Here is a 17,753-nt window from a genome sequence, read left to right as displayed (position 1 = left end):
ACCCCACACTATGTAAGGCTGCTTACACGGCAGCCATACATAGTTTTATGAATGAGAACAGCAAAATGAAATTTGTAAAGGAAAACATGGCATTTAAATCAGCTCGCGGCTGTAATGTATTGCCGAACCCCGGCAATATAGATAAAAATCATTGAAAAAAATGGCATCGGTTCCCCCCCAGTCCATTAGCAGGCCCTTTGAGTCTGGTATGGATATTAAGGGGAACTCCGCACCGAAAAAATTACATGGGCGGTCCCCCAAAATCCGTACCAGGCCTGTTAGGTCTGATATGGATATTTGTCTGTTTGCAAATTCTGGTGTGAACTGAACCAAGCTCACCCCTAATTCCTAATGAGGACCCGGATAGCAGCGCAAACCCCTCAGGAGTTCTAATATTTCCACACTATCCAAAACAACAACAAAAAAAAAGTTTGCAGCTTGACTTTAACTTGTGCGCTGTCACTGAAATAGGTTTATTTGCAGGAAAGTTGAAGCAAACTTACTTTTTTTTTTATTGTATTGTTCAAATAAATAGATTTATCTCTACTTTGAGTATGTTTGCTTGCTCTTTTAGAGAATTGATGCATTTGGATTCTGAAGTCGTTTCTCAAGCTCTACAAGGTAGCAGGAGAATTTTTTTTCCTTCTCTTTTCCGAGCTGTGGCTAAACTCTTATGTTTCCTCTTGGAGACGCTCTATGTGCCTCCCTCAATGAGACTGGCGAGGGGGCAGATTGAAAGTTGTTTTGAAAATATTAAATTATGTGATCATGAATTTTGCATTTCACATTTTGCAGTCCTTATATGCCTGCGAGAGGCTCAGACGGGAGAGTAAGAAGCCGCATGGAAGAAAAATAAATTGTGATTTATTCTGTAGTCATTGTAATGTACACATGCAGTTGGAAAAAGGAGAGGGGAGCAGCCATGTTTGGGCCCATTAACTTCATGAGATCAGGAACAAATTCCCACATGTGCGCTTATATTATATTACTGAATAACCACAGATAGGCAGGGCTGCAGTCCCCCTTTCCTTTTCAGGACTCCCCACTGCCCACAATGCAACCCCACCCCTGCCCACCAGTGCAACCCTAGTTCTGCCCACCTCCTTGTTTCCCGCTCATGAGGGCAAGGACTGAGAATCTTGTTTCCCCAGGGGCAAACACAACCCAACTAGCTTTTTCATATGAGGGACTTTCTACGGGCTAAAGAAACTTCCTTGTGGCAATCAGTCACATACCTCCCAAATTTTAAACTTGAACATGAGGGACACTTATGGGAGGCAGTAAGCGTGTAGCAAATTGTTAACAGTGGGAAGGGCTTAAAGGGCATGGTTAAATAAAACTTGGGCTTACTTGTACCCACAAAATATGCTTTGATTGCTGTGCACAAGCAAGAGTCTCACAGACACATATAAACATGTTAAAAAAAAGAAAAGCTTCCATTATATATGGTTTTGCACACACTGAAAATAGACAGAAAGCTAACACTTTGTCTACCTTACAGAAGAACTACAGTCAGTGACTGCCTAGAATCAAGTAACCGCGACAATTGACACCCTGGTGAGAATTATGCAATGTACAATACAGTGTATCCCCAACTTTACCCTTTCAGCAAGAATTCCTACTCCCTCCCGGAAAAAAAAAGGACACTCGCCCCTCCCAGAGCAAATCTTTATCCCCCCAGCAAAAATCCTTTCTCCCCTTCCAGAACAAATCACCCCCTCCCAGCACAAATCTCATTCCCTCTTCCTTAGCACAAATCCTACTCTACCTCCCCAAATCTCCCCTCCCAGCATAATTGCCCTTCTTCTCCATCCCAGCATAGATCTCTAGTCCCGTCAATTTGCCCTCCCAACATAATTACTATTCCAATAGGCTTACCAAATTGTCCCTTTCAAAATAAATCCTCTTCCACACCCTTTCTTTCTCACCCTTTCCACATCCTCATTCTCCCTCCTAGCGCAACTCCCATTCCAGTACAAATCCTCCCCTACTGAATTACCCTCTACAAATCACCCCAGCACAAATCTTCATAATCCCCAATATCCCCACCCAGAATCTTAAATCCTCCCAATTCCTCCACCTAGAAAAATTCTCTCCAAGCACAAATCCCCCCTCCTGGCACAAATCCCCCTCCCAGCATTAATCCTTTCCTCGCTTCTGACACAAGTGTTCTCCCCCAAATTCCTCCTCCCAGCACAAATCTTCTTCAAACATCACCCCTTCCAGCACAACTCCTCATCCCAAAACAAATCCCCCCAGCACAAATCCTCTTTTCACCAAATCCCCTATCCTAGCACAAATCCTCTCCCTACTTCTGGGATTTGAACGAAATACCATTATCCCACAAATCTGCATCCCAGAGCCAATTGCCAGAGCAAGTTCTCGCACGTGGCTCCACTAACCTGCCTGTAAGGAGCGCCTTAGTGCAGGCACCCAGGCAGCATCTCTTGTGGGGTTCCCAGGGTCCCAGTTGCCATGATTGCCCCATCTATTGCAGCCGGCATGTCTTTGTGGGTGGGAGGATATGTGCTGGGAGGAGGACATGTGCTAGAAAGGGGAGGTTGGGGGAGGTCAGACTCTACATCCAACCTCCCCTTCTAGCGCAAATTCTCTCCCCTTCCAAAGTGCCCCCAGCAAATATCCTTCCCTCAAATCACTCCTCGCATGAGGCTTTGTTACCTGCAACATACCCTTCTTTACTGGCCACTGTGTTCTCCCCTTCCCAGTCACTGTCCTCTCCCCCTTCCCAGTCACTGTCTTCTCCCCCTTCCCAGTCACTGTTTTCTCCCTCTTCCTAGTCACTGTGTTCTCCCCTCATGCATATACCTAATATCAGCATGGATTCATTTGTTGCGGTGTCCCTCCTCCCCGGCTAAAATCTTCCGAGCCGGGAAAGAGGCGGGTTCAGTCAGTCTGCAGTGAGTGACTATACGGACTGCCCATAAGGTGAGCATGTGGGGTAGACATGTCAGGTGACCACTCTAGCATGCCCATTTTGGGAGGTTAGGTGAGTGGATTGCAAGAAATTGTTCTGGCACTGAGCCCTGGGATTTCGCCCCCAACCAGGTTTTAAATCAAATGGTCCCAGGAAATCCAGGACGGTTGGGAGGTTTGTAGTCATATAACATCTCAGAGCTGCAAAAAAGGTTGATGGTGGAAGAAAGACCACCTTATGCAAGAAGCTGTGTTCGCAGATCTGAACAAGGAACAAGTAACTATTATTATTATTATTAACGATTTATATAGCACCAACAGTTTACACAGCGCTTTACAATGTATAGGGGGAGACAACACAATTACAGTACAATACAAAAGGTACAGGAGGGCCCTGCCCATAGAGCTTACATTCTAAAGGGAGGGGGTGGTGGTACAAAAGGTAATAGCTGCAGAGAATGATTTGATGGGATGAACTATAAAAGTCTCTTACTTCAGGTTCCACTCTGTGAAACCTGAGTAGTGAAATATTCCCACTCAGGGGCACCAACTCAGCATATCTTCTTAATACCAGCCTAAGGGGGATGGCCCTCCTTACCCTCAGCCAGTGCTCCCTTGTCCTCAGCTTAGTTCTCTCTAGGTTTTAAGTTTTAGGCTCTGGAGCTGTTACATAGACAGGAAGCATCCATGACTGCAGCTCCGAAGTGCATTTTGGGAGCCTAAATTTCATTGCTAGGCAGTGCTTTTCTCCCTAAAGGTAAGGCAGGATTATAGAAGATATTACCAAGCTAAGGAACTGTCCCTTTGAAACCCCTCTGTCCCCCTTTCCTTCCTGTTTTTTGTGGTTTGATTCATTGACTTTTATAGACATTCTACTATTCAACTACCAGAAGTGTTATACTACACTTATGCCTGGTACACACAATGAGATTATGGGACGAATGATCGTCCGTTTTTTTTTGCATGCTAATCTCAGATCGAACCTGAAGAGTTTACTAAAATCACGAAAATTCTCATACGACAGAAAATTTTTTGGATGTGATGTAATGTATGGTAATGTATTTGTATTGAATTTTTGAACGACAACTGTACTGGTTAAATGAAAATTGTACGATCTGGCATCGTACGAAAAATATTTTTGTGAATGTCCGATCCGATAATAACTGTCATGATCGGCTCTGGAAAGCTCTGTACTAAGTATCTGATTATCGGGCGATCGCTCCAAAAGCGGTATTTTTTTGTACGATTTTCTGATCATGTATACGGGGCTTAAATCTTTCATCCAACCCACAAATGATTGAATTTTTTATTTTGAAAAAACAGTATGAAGTAGTGGTGAAACAAAGAACTTGTGGGTTTAACCAATCATTCTTTTGGTAATTCTTTTAATTATTTGTTCTTGGTTTGTGTAATTGGGTGTGTTTTACCTATTAGCGTCCTTCTTTTTAATCTCAGAAAGTTGTTAGGTATGGGTAACCTTTAGAGCCCAGTCTGTCCTGTCAGTAACACCTGCTTCTTTAACCGTTTTAATCATAAATGGAGCCTCAGGGCAATATAGAGTTAGATTCTTTGCCCTCCATGTCATTTATCACTGTAGAAATTAGTAACTAAAAGTGTGTACCTAATGGAAAAAATAATGGGAAAATCTTAAATGAAATGTATATCTATTGTGTTGTATACTTTACATTTATTTATTATAGTCAGTGGATTACAACATTTTTTAAACATGTTTTTATTTTAGTCATGTAAATATGATCTATTGGCTAACCTGAATAGGAGATAAATGCAGACTGTGCTCTGCTCTTAGATTATTCACAGTGCTCTGGGAATTCTTCACCCAGTATACAGTAAAATACATTTGTTTGCAAAAAAAAATTGTATGTATATAGTAAAAAGAAAAAAAAAATCAGATATCAAACAATAGTTTAAAAACTCACACATTTCATAAATAACAAAATTGATCCAAAACCTGTATAGTTTCCCTCCTAATTTCTTAAACCCTACTGTTTTTGTGCAAACAGTGGTGGTTTGACCTGCAGTAATTTTTACCTTCCTTCATGGGCCGCCATGACCAGTTCTAGAAATATGTCAGCCATCTACCCCAAATGTATATTACTAATATATTCCTCTTTTCCTTTTCAGTCACAAAATCCGCAAAGCTGTATCCGACTGGTGGATCGCTCGATTTTTCCCACATTATGATGCAAGGGGATGGACGGAGGAGAAGAAATGAGAATTATTTCGATGATATACCGAGGTCAAAACTTGAAAGACAGATGGCTCAGGTAAAACACTTGCATAATGACATAAGCTTTTGTTATGCTTGTGTATTCAAATCTAGATAAAATGTAATAGTATTTGAAGAAATACATCTTGGGTATGCTTTGACCAATCCATAGTGCCATGTTTATGTATCTAGACTTTACCTCCCAAGGTAAAACGAAGGACACAGCAGGACTATCCTGCCCAGATCCTTCTTATCCTCTGATAAATTTACATATATCATGTCTACTGGCCCCAGCTCCTTCTCCCCTCTCTGCATATTTATATATTTTACACTCACACAGGCTCTTTTCCAGACTTTTCCTACCCTTTGACACATTTACATATTTCATACCCACTTACTCAAACTCTTCCTCACCTTTGGCATATTTACATTTTTAATGTCCACGTGCCCAAACTTCTCCTCCACTTTGGCCATATTTATATATTTCCCACACATACACAGCCACTTCCCCAAGCTCTGACCATATTTAGATATATTATATAGCCACATTTGACAAACCTTCCTCCTAAAATATTGGGAAATCTGTGATTGTTAGGAGGTACGACAGATTAGTCCTTTGTGCTAAACCACATTAGATTGCTTTCATCAGATTCAACATTTTAGCACATATATAAAAGCTTTAGGACCACACTTCCTCAACTGGCCTTCAAAAGTTCTTTGAATTCCAGGGAATTCTTGAAGGATAAAAGTGACATCTAAAGCTGACCATAGATGATTTGTATTTTTTTCCTACAGCCAGCTAAGTTAAAAAACGATTTAATGTTTGATTTCTGTCTAACAGGAATGGTTACACATGGATTGAAAGACAGCATTTCGATCCATGTATGGCCATCGATCCACAAGGAAAGATTTGCCAGATTTCCTTCAACAATGAAGTACGGTAGTCAAGATTTGCAAACCATTGTCATTATCCAGTGCCTTATAGTTGATATACAGTACCTGAGCACATTGACTGTCACCCTGAGGATAAAGTAAACTCAATACAATTTGTGTATGATTGCCTTCTTTTTATTAAAGAGAACTGACGTGTATGTAATATCTTTTCTATCATTCTCTGGACAAAAAAAATGCATCAAAAAGTATCTAAACCTTAAAGAGTATGAGGAAGGGGGTGTGCCAAGACAAGTCTGATCATTGGAGGAGAGCAGGCCAAGTTCCCAGCACAGCTAGAGAACCGACCACTCTGTGCTCTCCTGCTTAGTGTGGTCAATTTTTAATAGGAAAGCAGAGGGACTGGCAGGAACACCAGGGATTTCACACAAGACAAGCAATGCAAAGAGAACAGGATACTTTTTCATACAAGTACATGGTACAGCAGGCACATATCTGGAATATGAAATGTTGGGGTAACATATTCTTTAACAGTGCACTTCTTTTATTTGGGCCTTTTTGGTTTGTTAAATATACAGTCGAAAGTGTTTTGTTATATCTGTTCAATATGGGAAAAAAATCCTTACTGATCCTGCCTGTATCTAGTTAGCTGATAACGTTCTGTTAGGAAGGAGTCCTGTAGTCCTTTGCTAAGGTTACAATGTTGCCCCTTCATATACAGTGCAGTGAGTGAACCTTGTCATCCTAGGTTAGGAAATGTGTTACTGGCAGGATTGCCAGAAAAAATAATGCAGTAAAAGTCTGGTACAAAAACACAGCCACACATTTAAGGACTAGTAACCTGCAACTTATTACCTCTTTTGTTCTAGAGTTTAGATACACTTTAAATTCACAGGTGCTTGATTTAAATGTCAGCTTCCAAACTCACCCAAAAAGCAAACCATGCTTTTATTAACTCAGCCTATAGGCTAGATAGCTTATAAAATAACTACTACTGACTTTAAAAGCTCTAATTTATTCTTCCCCACTGAATTCAACTTTATGTAGACCGTAAAGCAGGTTATTAAAAGTGTCTTGAAGAGGTCTTAATATAAAAAGTCAAGAAATATAAGTAAAACTATGGAGGCGAGTTCATATTATTAAAAGCTGATTTTATGACAAGGCTAAAATGTATCCTAAATGTCATTTAGCAATGGTCTGAGGAAATATCATACTATATGCGGCAATGACCATCACAGAGCTCAGCTGATTAGATATTACGGTTTCACCTCTAAAGCCTAACATTACTTTCCTGAGGATATTTTTCAACGGGCTCCAGTAAATGACAATTAAATGGGAAGTTAATGCAAAGCACCATATAACAGTAGAATGAGTAGCCTCTAGCGCCTGTAAAAAATAGTTAAATAAAAGCATATATAATGTAGAAATTCTGCAGACCGTTAGTCCCGTTGTTTTACCACTTAGGGGCAGTTTTAATTAGCCATGATGCAATTGACTAGCGTATGAATATTTTATGTCAGTCCAACAAAATTTCCTTCACCCGGTCAATCAGCTTTGGCTAAGCAGGAGTTAATACGACCTATTTTGGGTTAAATAAAGGTCAGTAAGGGGTTAACTGGGAACAATTTAATAAAAATAAAAATAATTTAAACAATTGCAGGTTGACTGCAAATTTGCTTATGTGAGACAAATATTTTGATGGTACATCAGCATTAAAAAAACAAACGCATTAAACAATATTCTTACATTTATGAATGAATACGGCAACCAAGATATTCCGATTTTATTCACACACAGAGGTGTTGAGAGTGCTCTTCATATACTTCAGCAGGAGCTAGATGTAAATCTGCGTAATCAGCAGTAGTAAGCAGATCTATCTTACCCCCCCCCCCCCCCCATATTACTACCAGAGTTGCACCTCTCTTGCCTATGTGTTAGCTCAGCCCTGCTTTGGCCTTGTTTCCATTTATGATGGTCTTCACTTAGCACCTGGGTACATGAAAGAAATATCACAACATGATAATATCATGTTTCAAGATGGCTAAAGGATGGGCATACTATTTATCCAGTGGGAGGGGGAGTTTTTTCTTTTGCCAACTTACCCAAACATTTGCTAGGCATGAAAAGTTTCTTCCATTCCTAAGTGCCTAAGTCCTCTGCCTAGATCAGTGGTCTCCAGACTGCATCCCAGGAGCCGGATGCGGCCCTTTACTTGTCTTTATCTGGCCCAGTGATGGGGCATCAGTCCTCCCACAGATACCAATGACGGAGCCCTTTTTCTCCCACCAGCACCAACAATGGAGCACTATTCTTCCCACTGATACCAACAATGGGACTCTATTGCCCCACTATTACCAACAATGATGTACTATTCCTCCAACCAATGATGGGGCACTGTTTACTTCCACTGACCCTGGGGCATTTTCTACACCCATTGGCTACAGTCTGGCTCCCTAAGACAATAAACCACCCCTTTGTTTAAAAACTTTGGAAACCCCTGGTCTAGATGTATAGATCACATATAGATGTGATGGCCATTCAGTTTTTCTTTTTCATTTATATTCACCTGGAGATTCTTCTAATCAAACTCTTCCTTTATGAGGTTGACAGTGTTTACTCACTATACTGTATATATAAAGGAGCATAGCTGTCACCCTAGGACAGGACTACAATCTACTTATCCTGTTTTGTATAACATGGGAAAAGAGGGATCTGTTGTCCACAGAGGTGAACTGGGAAAGACACAGCTTTAGATAACACTGCACAGTGCACTGGACAGCACTAGATTTCTGTCAGGATCAGTAGATTTTTTATACTTATTAATCAAACCCCTTTCATCGGTGTGTTAAGTGTAACAAAAATGAGCAAAAAATATACGTTTATTTTCAGGGTTTACATGCACTTTAAGCACCATTTTTGGATGGCTTAAAGTGGTTGTAAAGACAACAGTTTTTTTATGTTAATGGATTGGCTGCCACTGCTGTCAATCAAAGTCAGCTAGCCAATCAGGGGAGGGGGTGGGGCTGGATCGGGGCTCCATGTCTGAAAGGTCACAGGGATCTGTGACTCAGCTCGGGTGCCCCCATAGCAAGCTGCTTGCTGTGGGGGCACTGAACAGAAGGGATAGGCCAGGATCACAGAAGAGGGACCCCAGAAGAGGAGGATCTGGGATGCTCTGTGAAAATCCACTGCACATTCAGGTAAGTATAACATGTTTTTTATTTTTATGGGAAAAAAACGAGATATTACAATCACTTAAAAGTGGTTCTAAAGGTTATTCTATGCATTCCATGCATGAAGGCAAAAAACCTTCTGTGTACAGCCCCCAATCCTTACCTGAGCTTTCCTCGATCCAGTGATGTTCAGGATAGCCTCAGCTGTCCCGGGATTCTCCTTCCTCATTGTCTGAGACGCAGAAGGAGTCCATTGGCTCGCACTGCTGTCAGTCACAGTCAGTGAGCCAATGAGGAGAAAGCTGGGGGGGCGAATCTATATCTCTGTGCATTTTTCTGGAGGGTACTAGTCGAGGGGAGAGGAGCCAGGAGCACCATCGGGGTACCCGAAATGAAGAGGATTGGAGCTGCCCTGTGCAAAACCATTGCACAGAGCTGGTAAGTATAACATGTTTGTTATTTAAAAGAAAACAAAAAACAAAGAAAAACAAAGCTTTAATACCACTTTAATAGTTATCGCAGCCAGATCAGAGTGAGACTGTCGTTGTTAACTGCATTCTAAAGAATGGCAGTTGCCTGGCTGCTGTTCTGATTCTCTGGCTTCAGTACTCTGTTTTTAGTTGACTGGTTTAGAAAAGCTCATCTTAAATCAAACCTGTGCTTTGCCCATACAGTCCAAAGCAGCGGGTTTACTTTAATACCCCCTCCTCAGCACAACATATCTACCTTTCCTTCACTCCCCTACACTCTGTTCAGCTGCCAGTAGCAAAAAAAAAACAATACTTTTGGGTATAATGAAGCACTCCATTAGTGATTGGCCAAGCACGGTCACATGGGGGTGTGGATTGTCTTCAGCCCTGTGTAAGCTCCAACTAGAGCAATTTATAGGCAAATCTTTTTTTCTTCACTCCTAAAAGCTAAACAGAGATGATTAAAGCAAAAGTGAGAACGTGCTGTTGGGTAGGGGTGGGGGGATTAAGGAAAACCTGTTGCTTTCCTCTGCATGGACATAGCACAGGTTTGCTTTTATTATTTCTCATCCAGGCACTACACATACTAAATCAGAATATCATTTTGCTTAGTAGGCCTTCAGTCATCCCAATAAAAATCACCCACTGGCCGCAATGTCTACTGTGCTTCCATGGGTGTCCCTTTCATACATATTTTGTGGCAGTGAAATATTTTTGTCTCCTGTGTTCAGAAGACTGCAGATATATAATTAATGGCTTCCATTGTCATTTTGTTTGCATTTATGTGTAAATGAGATAAACTTCTCCTGCCCTGATCGCACTACCATGTAATTATTTCCCACACAGTGAAATGCGCCTTGCTTCTGGGTGCCTGATCGCTTCCCGTGCAGCGCTAATGATGAGGGAGACGTAGTGCGCGCCTTGAGATTTCAATGCGGGGAAACCCCCATTATCAGCTTCATTAGAGAGGTTTATTGAAGTCCCACAGTAAAGATTCTGCACAGATATGTGCTGAGGTGTATTAAATGCTGATTTTCTGAAAGCAGTCTGGGATACAATTTGCTGCAGATTTAGTCGAATGCTCAGGTGAATTAAAGCAGAACTCCAGTAAGAATAGCTAAATAAACAGCATGTGCATTTAGACTAGGTTCACACTAGTGCGGCTGCGATTAGATCAGATTTTCAGTGCAATTATGTAGTGCATTGTGGTTGCATTTTTCGTGCATTTTTGAATTTTTTATGCTACTGCGTTTTGACTCATTACCGCTGTCATCCAGCAATGTTGGTTGTTAAAAAGCCGGAACCCGCTGACGTCCTAACAACCAGTGACTCTTCTCTGCTGTCAGCCGGGAGCCTGTCAGTAAAAATCCAAAAAGAAGCTTGGAGGACCCCACAGTCCATACCAGGCCTTTCAGATCAAAAATTAAAAAAAACATCAGGAGGCACCCCCCAAAATCCATAACAAATCCTTATCCAAGCATTCGGCATGGCAGGAAAGTGGGGGATAAGTGTGCAATACCCCCCCCCCCCAACTGTACCAGGCCACATGCCCTTAAACATAAGGAAGTACTTTGCCAAGGAGTCCCCTGTCCCCTCCAGCACCTTGTCCCCATGTTTCCTAGGACAAGGGCCTCTTTCCCATAACCCTGGCCCAGTGGTTATGGGGGTGCGGGAGGTGATTTATCGGAATCTAGACCCCTACTCATTAAACAAAAAATGTCAAATGTAAATTAAAAAACAGTTATTAACAAGTCCTTTATTTAAAAAAAAAAATGTCCCCTGGTGTAGATCCATCGTCAATCACGTTGTCCAGTGATGTAAGTCAATGCCAATCAATGTGGGCGACAGCCGTCAACCCTCAGGAAATAAATTACCGACACCTGACTGCACCTGCTTCTTACCGCAATCAAATGACAGCTCAGCTTCCCACCTCTGCCTAAAAAAACATAGGGGGTGAGGTAAGTTATGTCACAAGGGGGGGGGGGGCCACCTTGTGTCATCATTGACTCTATATGGTCATGCCCATGTTTGGTCAATGACCTCACCGGGTGGTCCCACCCCCTTAAGACATCATTGACCAAATATGAACATGTCAATGAATCACTTGTTGTTAAGAGGCCAGCAGGTGCCTTCTCCTTAACAACCAACAAAGATTGCAGGCAAAAACACACCAAAAAGTGCATGTACATGCATTTTTGATGTGTCGCCATTGAAGTCTATGAGGCTCCAAGTCATGCTGCATCACCCCAAAGCAGCACAGATACTTTCCCCAAAGTCACTTCGCAGTTGTGTTGCATTGATGTGAATAGGCACCATTGAAATCAGTGTGCCTGGCATGAAATTCCTTACTGTTTAATTAGCCATGGGAGTTGTGATTCTGTTTAGCCAGCCCTTTGATTTACTCACATGTTGCAATTCACTGCCAGACAGGTGACCCTTATTTCCTCGTTCAGCAATCCCGCTTTGTTCGCTCATCACCTCTGTGCTTCCAGAAAGTAAACTAAACAATAAAGGAAAAGAAAGCAGACACTGTTACTGCTTTGCACGATCTTCCTCCTGGTAGGGTGCACTACTGAGCATTTTTCTGCTCTGTGTATGTACTGTATATGTACAGTATAAAGAAAAACAAAAGAACACATCTGCACTCCAGGAGGTTCCAAGCACAGGTAGATTTATTCCCTAAAGTATACAGCATACTCCCTATCAAGACCCTATCAAGACTCTCACCCTATCAAGACTCAACATACACCCTATCATGCCTTCTAACGCGTTTCAGCCTAAACATTATAGGGTATTGTCCAGGTTCAAAGAGAACCTGGACAATAAATCATCATCATAACCTCTGTACAATTAGCAACCAGGTAATCCTAAAAACAGTGATCTTTCTTGCTGTGCAGTGGGACATGTCACAAGACTGGCTAAATAGAATTACAAATTGATTCACATACACTATATTACCAAAAGTATTGGGACACCTGCCTTTACATGCACATGAACTTTAATGGCATCCCAGTCTTGGTCCATAGGGTTCAATATTGAGTTGGCCCACCCTTTGCAGCTATAACAGCTTCAACTCTTCTGGGAAGGCTGTCCACAAGTTTTAGGAGTGTGTCTATGGGAATGTTTGACCATTCTTCCAAAAGCACATTTGTGAGGTAAGGCACTGATGTGGACGAGAAGGCCTGGTTCGCAGTCTCTGCTTTAGTTTATCCCAAAGGTGTTCTATCGGTTTGAGGTCAAGACTCTGTGCTGGCCAGTCAAGTTCCTCCACCCCAAACTCACTCATCCATGTCTTTATGGACCTTGCTTTGTACACTGGTGCACATTCATGTTGGAACGGGGGGGGGGGGGGGCATCCCAAACTTTTCCCAAAAAGGTGCTAGCATGAAATTGTCCAAATTGTCTTCATTTTCTGATGCGTTAAGAATTCTCTTCACTGGAACTAAGGGGACAAGCCCAACCCTTGAAAACCCTCCCCCCAAACCATAATCCCCCCTCCACCAAATGATTTGGACTAGTGCAAAAAGCAAGGTCCATAAAGACATGAATGAGTGAATTAGTGGTGGAGGAACTTGACTGGCCAGCACAGAGTCCTGACCTCAGGACTCAGTTCCTGACCTCACAAATGCACTTCTGGAAGAATGATCAAACATTCCCATAGACACACTCCTAAACCTTGTGAACAGCCTTCCCAGAAGAGTTGAAGCTGTTATAGTTGCAAAGAGTGGGCCAACTCAATATTGAACCCTACGGACTAAGACTGGAATCTCTTTGCTGTTTTCCTGCAGTTCTCCTATAATAGCCGCTCAACATTAGAAAGGGGGTTGGCAACAGGTCGATTGCAATCTATCTGTTGATCATGGCCATGTGATGGGTAAATAACAAACAGTTCATGCTGCTCCTCTGTCAGAAGTGGTAGCCACTTTTAAGGTCTCAAATGAGAGCAGAAACAGGCAATGCAAAGCTGAAGCAAGTTATAGGCTCTGACATGACACAGCCAGGGGGAGATCCGGAAAGGATGGGAGGTCTGAGATCTGGTAAGTGAATTTAACAGAGGAAGGGGGGAATTTGTCCTGTGGACAACTTTATTTTAGGAAGTAAATGTTTGTACTGGGAGGGAGGTATTTTTGCTTGTTGGGGGAAGATGTGTGGTAGTTACTCTTGACCTGTGACTAGTGTGTCGCATACTACTGACCCTTGCACTCTGCTGCATTACTAACTACTGGTCTGTTGCACTCTGCATTATTTACTCCTGAACTCTGTGTTACATACTGCTGACCCCTGCATTGTGTAACAAATGCTACTGACCTCAGAATGCTGCATTACGTACTACTGACCCCTCACTCTGTGGTACTTACTCCTCCACAGAAGGCACATACAGGTAGCCATAGACGTGAATAGGTGTATGTTTTTGTACCTGGATATAGGCTGAGGCTTTTGTTGATTGGTATAAACAGGAACATATGCATAGAACTCCCTCAATACAGAATTTCCATGTTCAGCGAATATGTCATACGCACACATGGATGCTTACGCTGATCCACAAAAGCACCTGCCATTATCCGAGTACAAGTACTTATAGCCATTCACCCCAATTTGGCCAGCTCTATGGACTACCTTTGGATCACAAGGTGCAGAAAAATGCCGGAATTTTACACTAGTGCATTTTTCCTTCCTAAAGCATCCATTTCTTTGAGGCCTAAAGGAGCAGAGCAGCCACATCTCCCCCTGCATTATAGGATAACTGAACCTCTTCATGGTTTATACACTGAATCAAATATAAAGCACTCAGTACAATGTATTGCAAATCTTGTGAACTATGCATCCCGGTATCAAGTGTTGGATCCCCAATTAAAAAGCACTACATGTCCTTTTGTGCTCCAAGCAGATCTCTTGTATAAAGACCAATTATCATAATTCAAGAAGCATTGTGCAACACAGGGGAATGATAAATGAAAATTGAAGAATGATTACAAAATTTGAATTGTTGGCCAATAGTTGTCCAGCACCGTAGAAGAGGTTAGAAAATGTCACTAACACAAATATAACCACCAAAACTAAAAGACCGCCTGAATGGGCAAAGTTTCTTTAAAGTCCACCCTCTGTCCTACTTATATTCATGTTTGTCAACCTTCACTTTTGTTCAGTTGAAGTGGCTGGGAAATGCCTAGTGCTTCCAGGCATGAAGACACAGGTGACCACCTCTCTGCATTGCTTAGACCTATCACTAATCACTAATTCAGACGTATACACCTCATGGGGTTGGTAGCAGAGAATACCATTTGCGTAGGCACTGCTCATGAACTTCTTTGGGTTGAGACCCAAAAGTCTTCCAAGCAATCTATTTACCTGGCATTACCTGAAATGCCGTACAGGAGACTTTTTGAAAGGTAGCACATTCTAATATGGGATGTAATGTCGGGGTTCCAGTGCCAGTTTATAAAAAGTCAAGATTTAAATACCAAGCTTTCAAGTTATACGAAAGCCACTCTAAAATATCTCCTTTCTCCTGTTGGGTCAGTTGTACAAATCAGCTCTTGGGAAATATTCCTGCCCATTTTTCAAACATTAACTAGTAAGTTTGGTTAGTTTGTCTTTAATAAATCACGACACTGACAAAATGAAGTTTGCAGCCTTGAGTCATTAGACTTCTGGTGACTTCCTACAGGCAGATTAGGAAAGCAAGTCTATCACCCAATGGGTTTCTACTATATGAATAATTTATCACCTTTCTTTAGTTTTGATGAATGTCTTCGTGTTGTTCGAAGATTGTCTGTTCCGTTTCGGGAGTATGTACGTAGTGTCCATGGTGTTCCGTGTGCACTAAGTATCTCTTGTACAATCTACTAAACTGACACTTGTTACTTTTAGAGTAAATATGATTTTCAGACAGGAGATTGGGGAGAACCTTCCATCAGCCTGCGAGCCCCCAATGAAACCACGGGCTCCATACCCTTCCAGTACTGGCAGCATCACCCCGAAAAACTCATCTTCCAAGCATGTGATTACAAAGCATATGTAAGTATTACAGCGTCTTTCCTTATGATGACTGACTCTTGGTTTTATCATTAACCCCAGTTTTACAGGTTCGCTTTTAAAGGTTGCACCCTTTTTTATTGTTCTACTGGTAATTAAAGACACCTGTATTTATAAAAATAAGGGGGCTGCCATTGTGCAACACTCCTCTTATAAAAATACAAATTACTGGGCTGCCATGCTATTCTATCAACTTTCATACCCCTGAGACAAGTTTCCAAATTAGGAGATCCGACTCCACTGGCTGCCTATTGATACAGGTCAGTGTGACAGCTTGTCAGCCAGGGAGCCATCATTTTCAAAAGAGGATAAGTACGAACAGACCTTACATTTGTCTCAGCACAAGTTGATTGCAGTAATCGGTCTGCCTGGTAAGTCTTATATAACATTGGAGAACTTTTAGCGAGTACAAAGTTTATTCTTGTAATGTTTTTATATGTCCAAACATACTGACTTGCTTAATTGCTAAGTCATAAAGTAATGGTGGGATTTCATGTAGAGGTTTGTAGGTGTTCCTTAGTAGCTTTATGTCAGACAGTGTTGTCAGCACCATTGCAGAACAACTGCTAAGAGAATACCAAGATAAGCTTAGATATTGTATTGTATGTAGTGAACCATCATAAGTCTGAACTGATCCATAGCCCACATAAGAACGGTGCTGTACTATTATTCAAGAAGCACAGCGTACACATGTAACAAGTCAGTCTGGTTGAAGCTTCCTCAATGCTAAGGACCCTTCTCTGGCTCCATGTGGATGGGCCTAGCCTTATGCATGCTGTAATTATTATTATTTTACTCCAAGATATCAGAGAGCCATAGTCCTCAACTGGCAGTTGGATATGCATTTATTCTCTCTAGCATATAGCCTGGGTTATACAAGCCTGCATGTGCATATTGATGCCGTCATCAGGAGGAAGGCAACGGGTAGACATCTGATGCCCAACATTCCCTCAGAGACTGTTAAATGAGAACCTGTACCCACAGATCCAACACTATTGCCCAGTTTAGATAAGACTTTCCTTATATATCCATGCCTAAGTTTACCCCATCAACTTTACTGCAAGTCTATGGATAGTCTTGTCAATAGGGTTCAGTTACAAATGGGTATGACAATGACCACATCCTATCCAACTAAGGCTGAACACACTGGTTAATGACACAAAAGTGGGATTGGTGCCACCCAATTCGATTCTTTCCTTCACTTTCCCAAGTTATGAAAGATGAAACCTGATTGATTGCTTTGAGTGACAGCATACATTTTACCCCAGTTTTGTAAAAAAAAAACTCCACAGTCTGATCTATGGTACCTGCAAGGTGGACATATGAGCTGCAGGAAGAAAGCCCATGTAACTTGTACTTAAAATAAATAATAATTAAAAAAAAAACAATAAACAAAAAATTATTTAAAAAAAATGTATTTATTAGTATATTTATTGGTATATTGATCTATTTATTTATTCATGCATACACTGCACATCTGTTTATATATACAGTACTTTCAGATTAGTGAGTTGCAATAACAGAGGTGTGAGCAGCTTTGTTAATAGATTTTTTTCCCTTGACCACAGAATATTTATACATTTTTTATCTCCTGGGCACATTGGTGTGCTAAGAAGGAACATGGGTGGAAACCGTCCCTTTAAACGCCCTAGAAAATATATTGATGCAGGGCAGAGAAACTGCTGAGATTTTAAGAAACATATGACAAAATCCTTATACAAAAGCTTTAATGTTTCCTGCAGTGACTTCTTTTTTGCATTGAGATGTTTTCTTTTTTGTACATTCATGTATGCTAGACATTGTATACCAGTTGGTTACATTGCTGATGCAAGTGTTAAAATACCGTGTACGAAATAAAATAGCTTATGGGCCCACTTACACCTATGTGAGCATGTTGTTAAGCATTGGTAGGCACGTTGCTAATGCACATTGTAGTACAGTGTTATATTTATTTCCTGGTGGCTCTCGAGACGCTACCATGCACCACAGAATGTGCCTGACCCTTTTTTGCTAAACAGCACG

The 17,753-nt window shown here is 41.5% G+C and overlaps 1 protein-coding gene across 4 annotated transcripts in view; it reads left to right on the top strand.

The window, feature by feature from the left end:
- The window catches only part of ANKS1B (ankyrin repeat and sterile alpha motif domain containing 1B), a 231,398-nt gene that overhangs the window by 145,813 nt on the left and 67,832 nt on the right, over window positions 1-17,753 (top strand). For 2 of the 4 annotated variants that reach the window (XM_077468446.1, XM_077468448.1), the window contains exons 2-3: window positions 5,077-5,219; window positions 15,585-15,713. In XM_077468446.1, the coding sequence (XP_077324572.1) occupies window positions 5,133-5,219; window positions 15,585-15,713 (216 nt within the window). In that variant the 5' untranslated portion in view covers window positions 5,077-5,132. Of the gene's footprint in view, window positions 1-5,076; window positions 5,220-15,566; window positions 15,714-17,753 lie in introns of all 4 variants that reach the window. The other 2 variants (XM_077468445.1, XM_077468447.1) reach the window with 1 other exon arrangement.

The sequence above is a fragment of the Lithobates pipiens genome, unplaced genomic scaffold, assembly GCF_037356315.1.
Source record: "Lithobates pipiens isolate NorthernLeopardFrog02 unplaced genomic scaffold, aLitPip1_a1.2 Scaffold_8, whole genome shotgun sequence".
Lineage (NCBI taxonomy): Eukaryota > Metazoa > Chordata > Amphibia > Anura > Ranidae > Lithobates > Lithobates pipiens.
The sequence above is the reverse complement of the archived record's forward strand: the minus strand, read 5'-3'. Positions and strand labels throughout refer to the sequence as shown.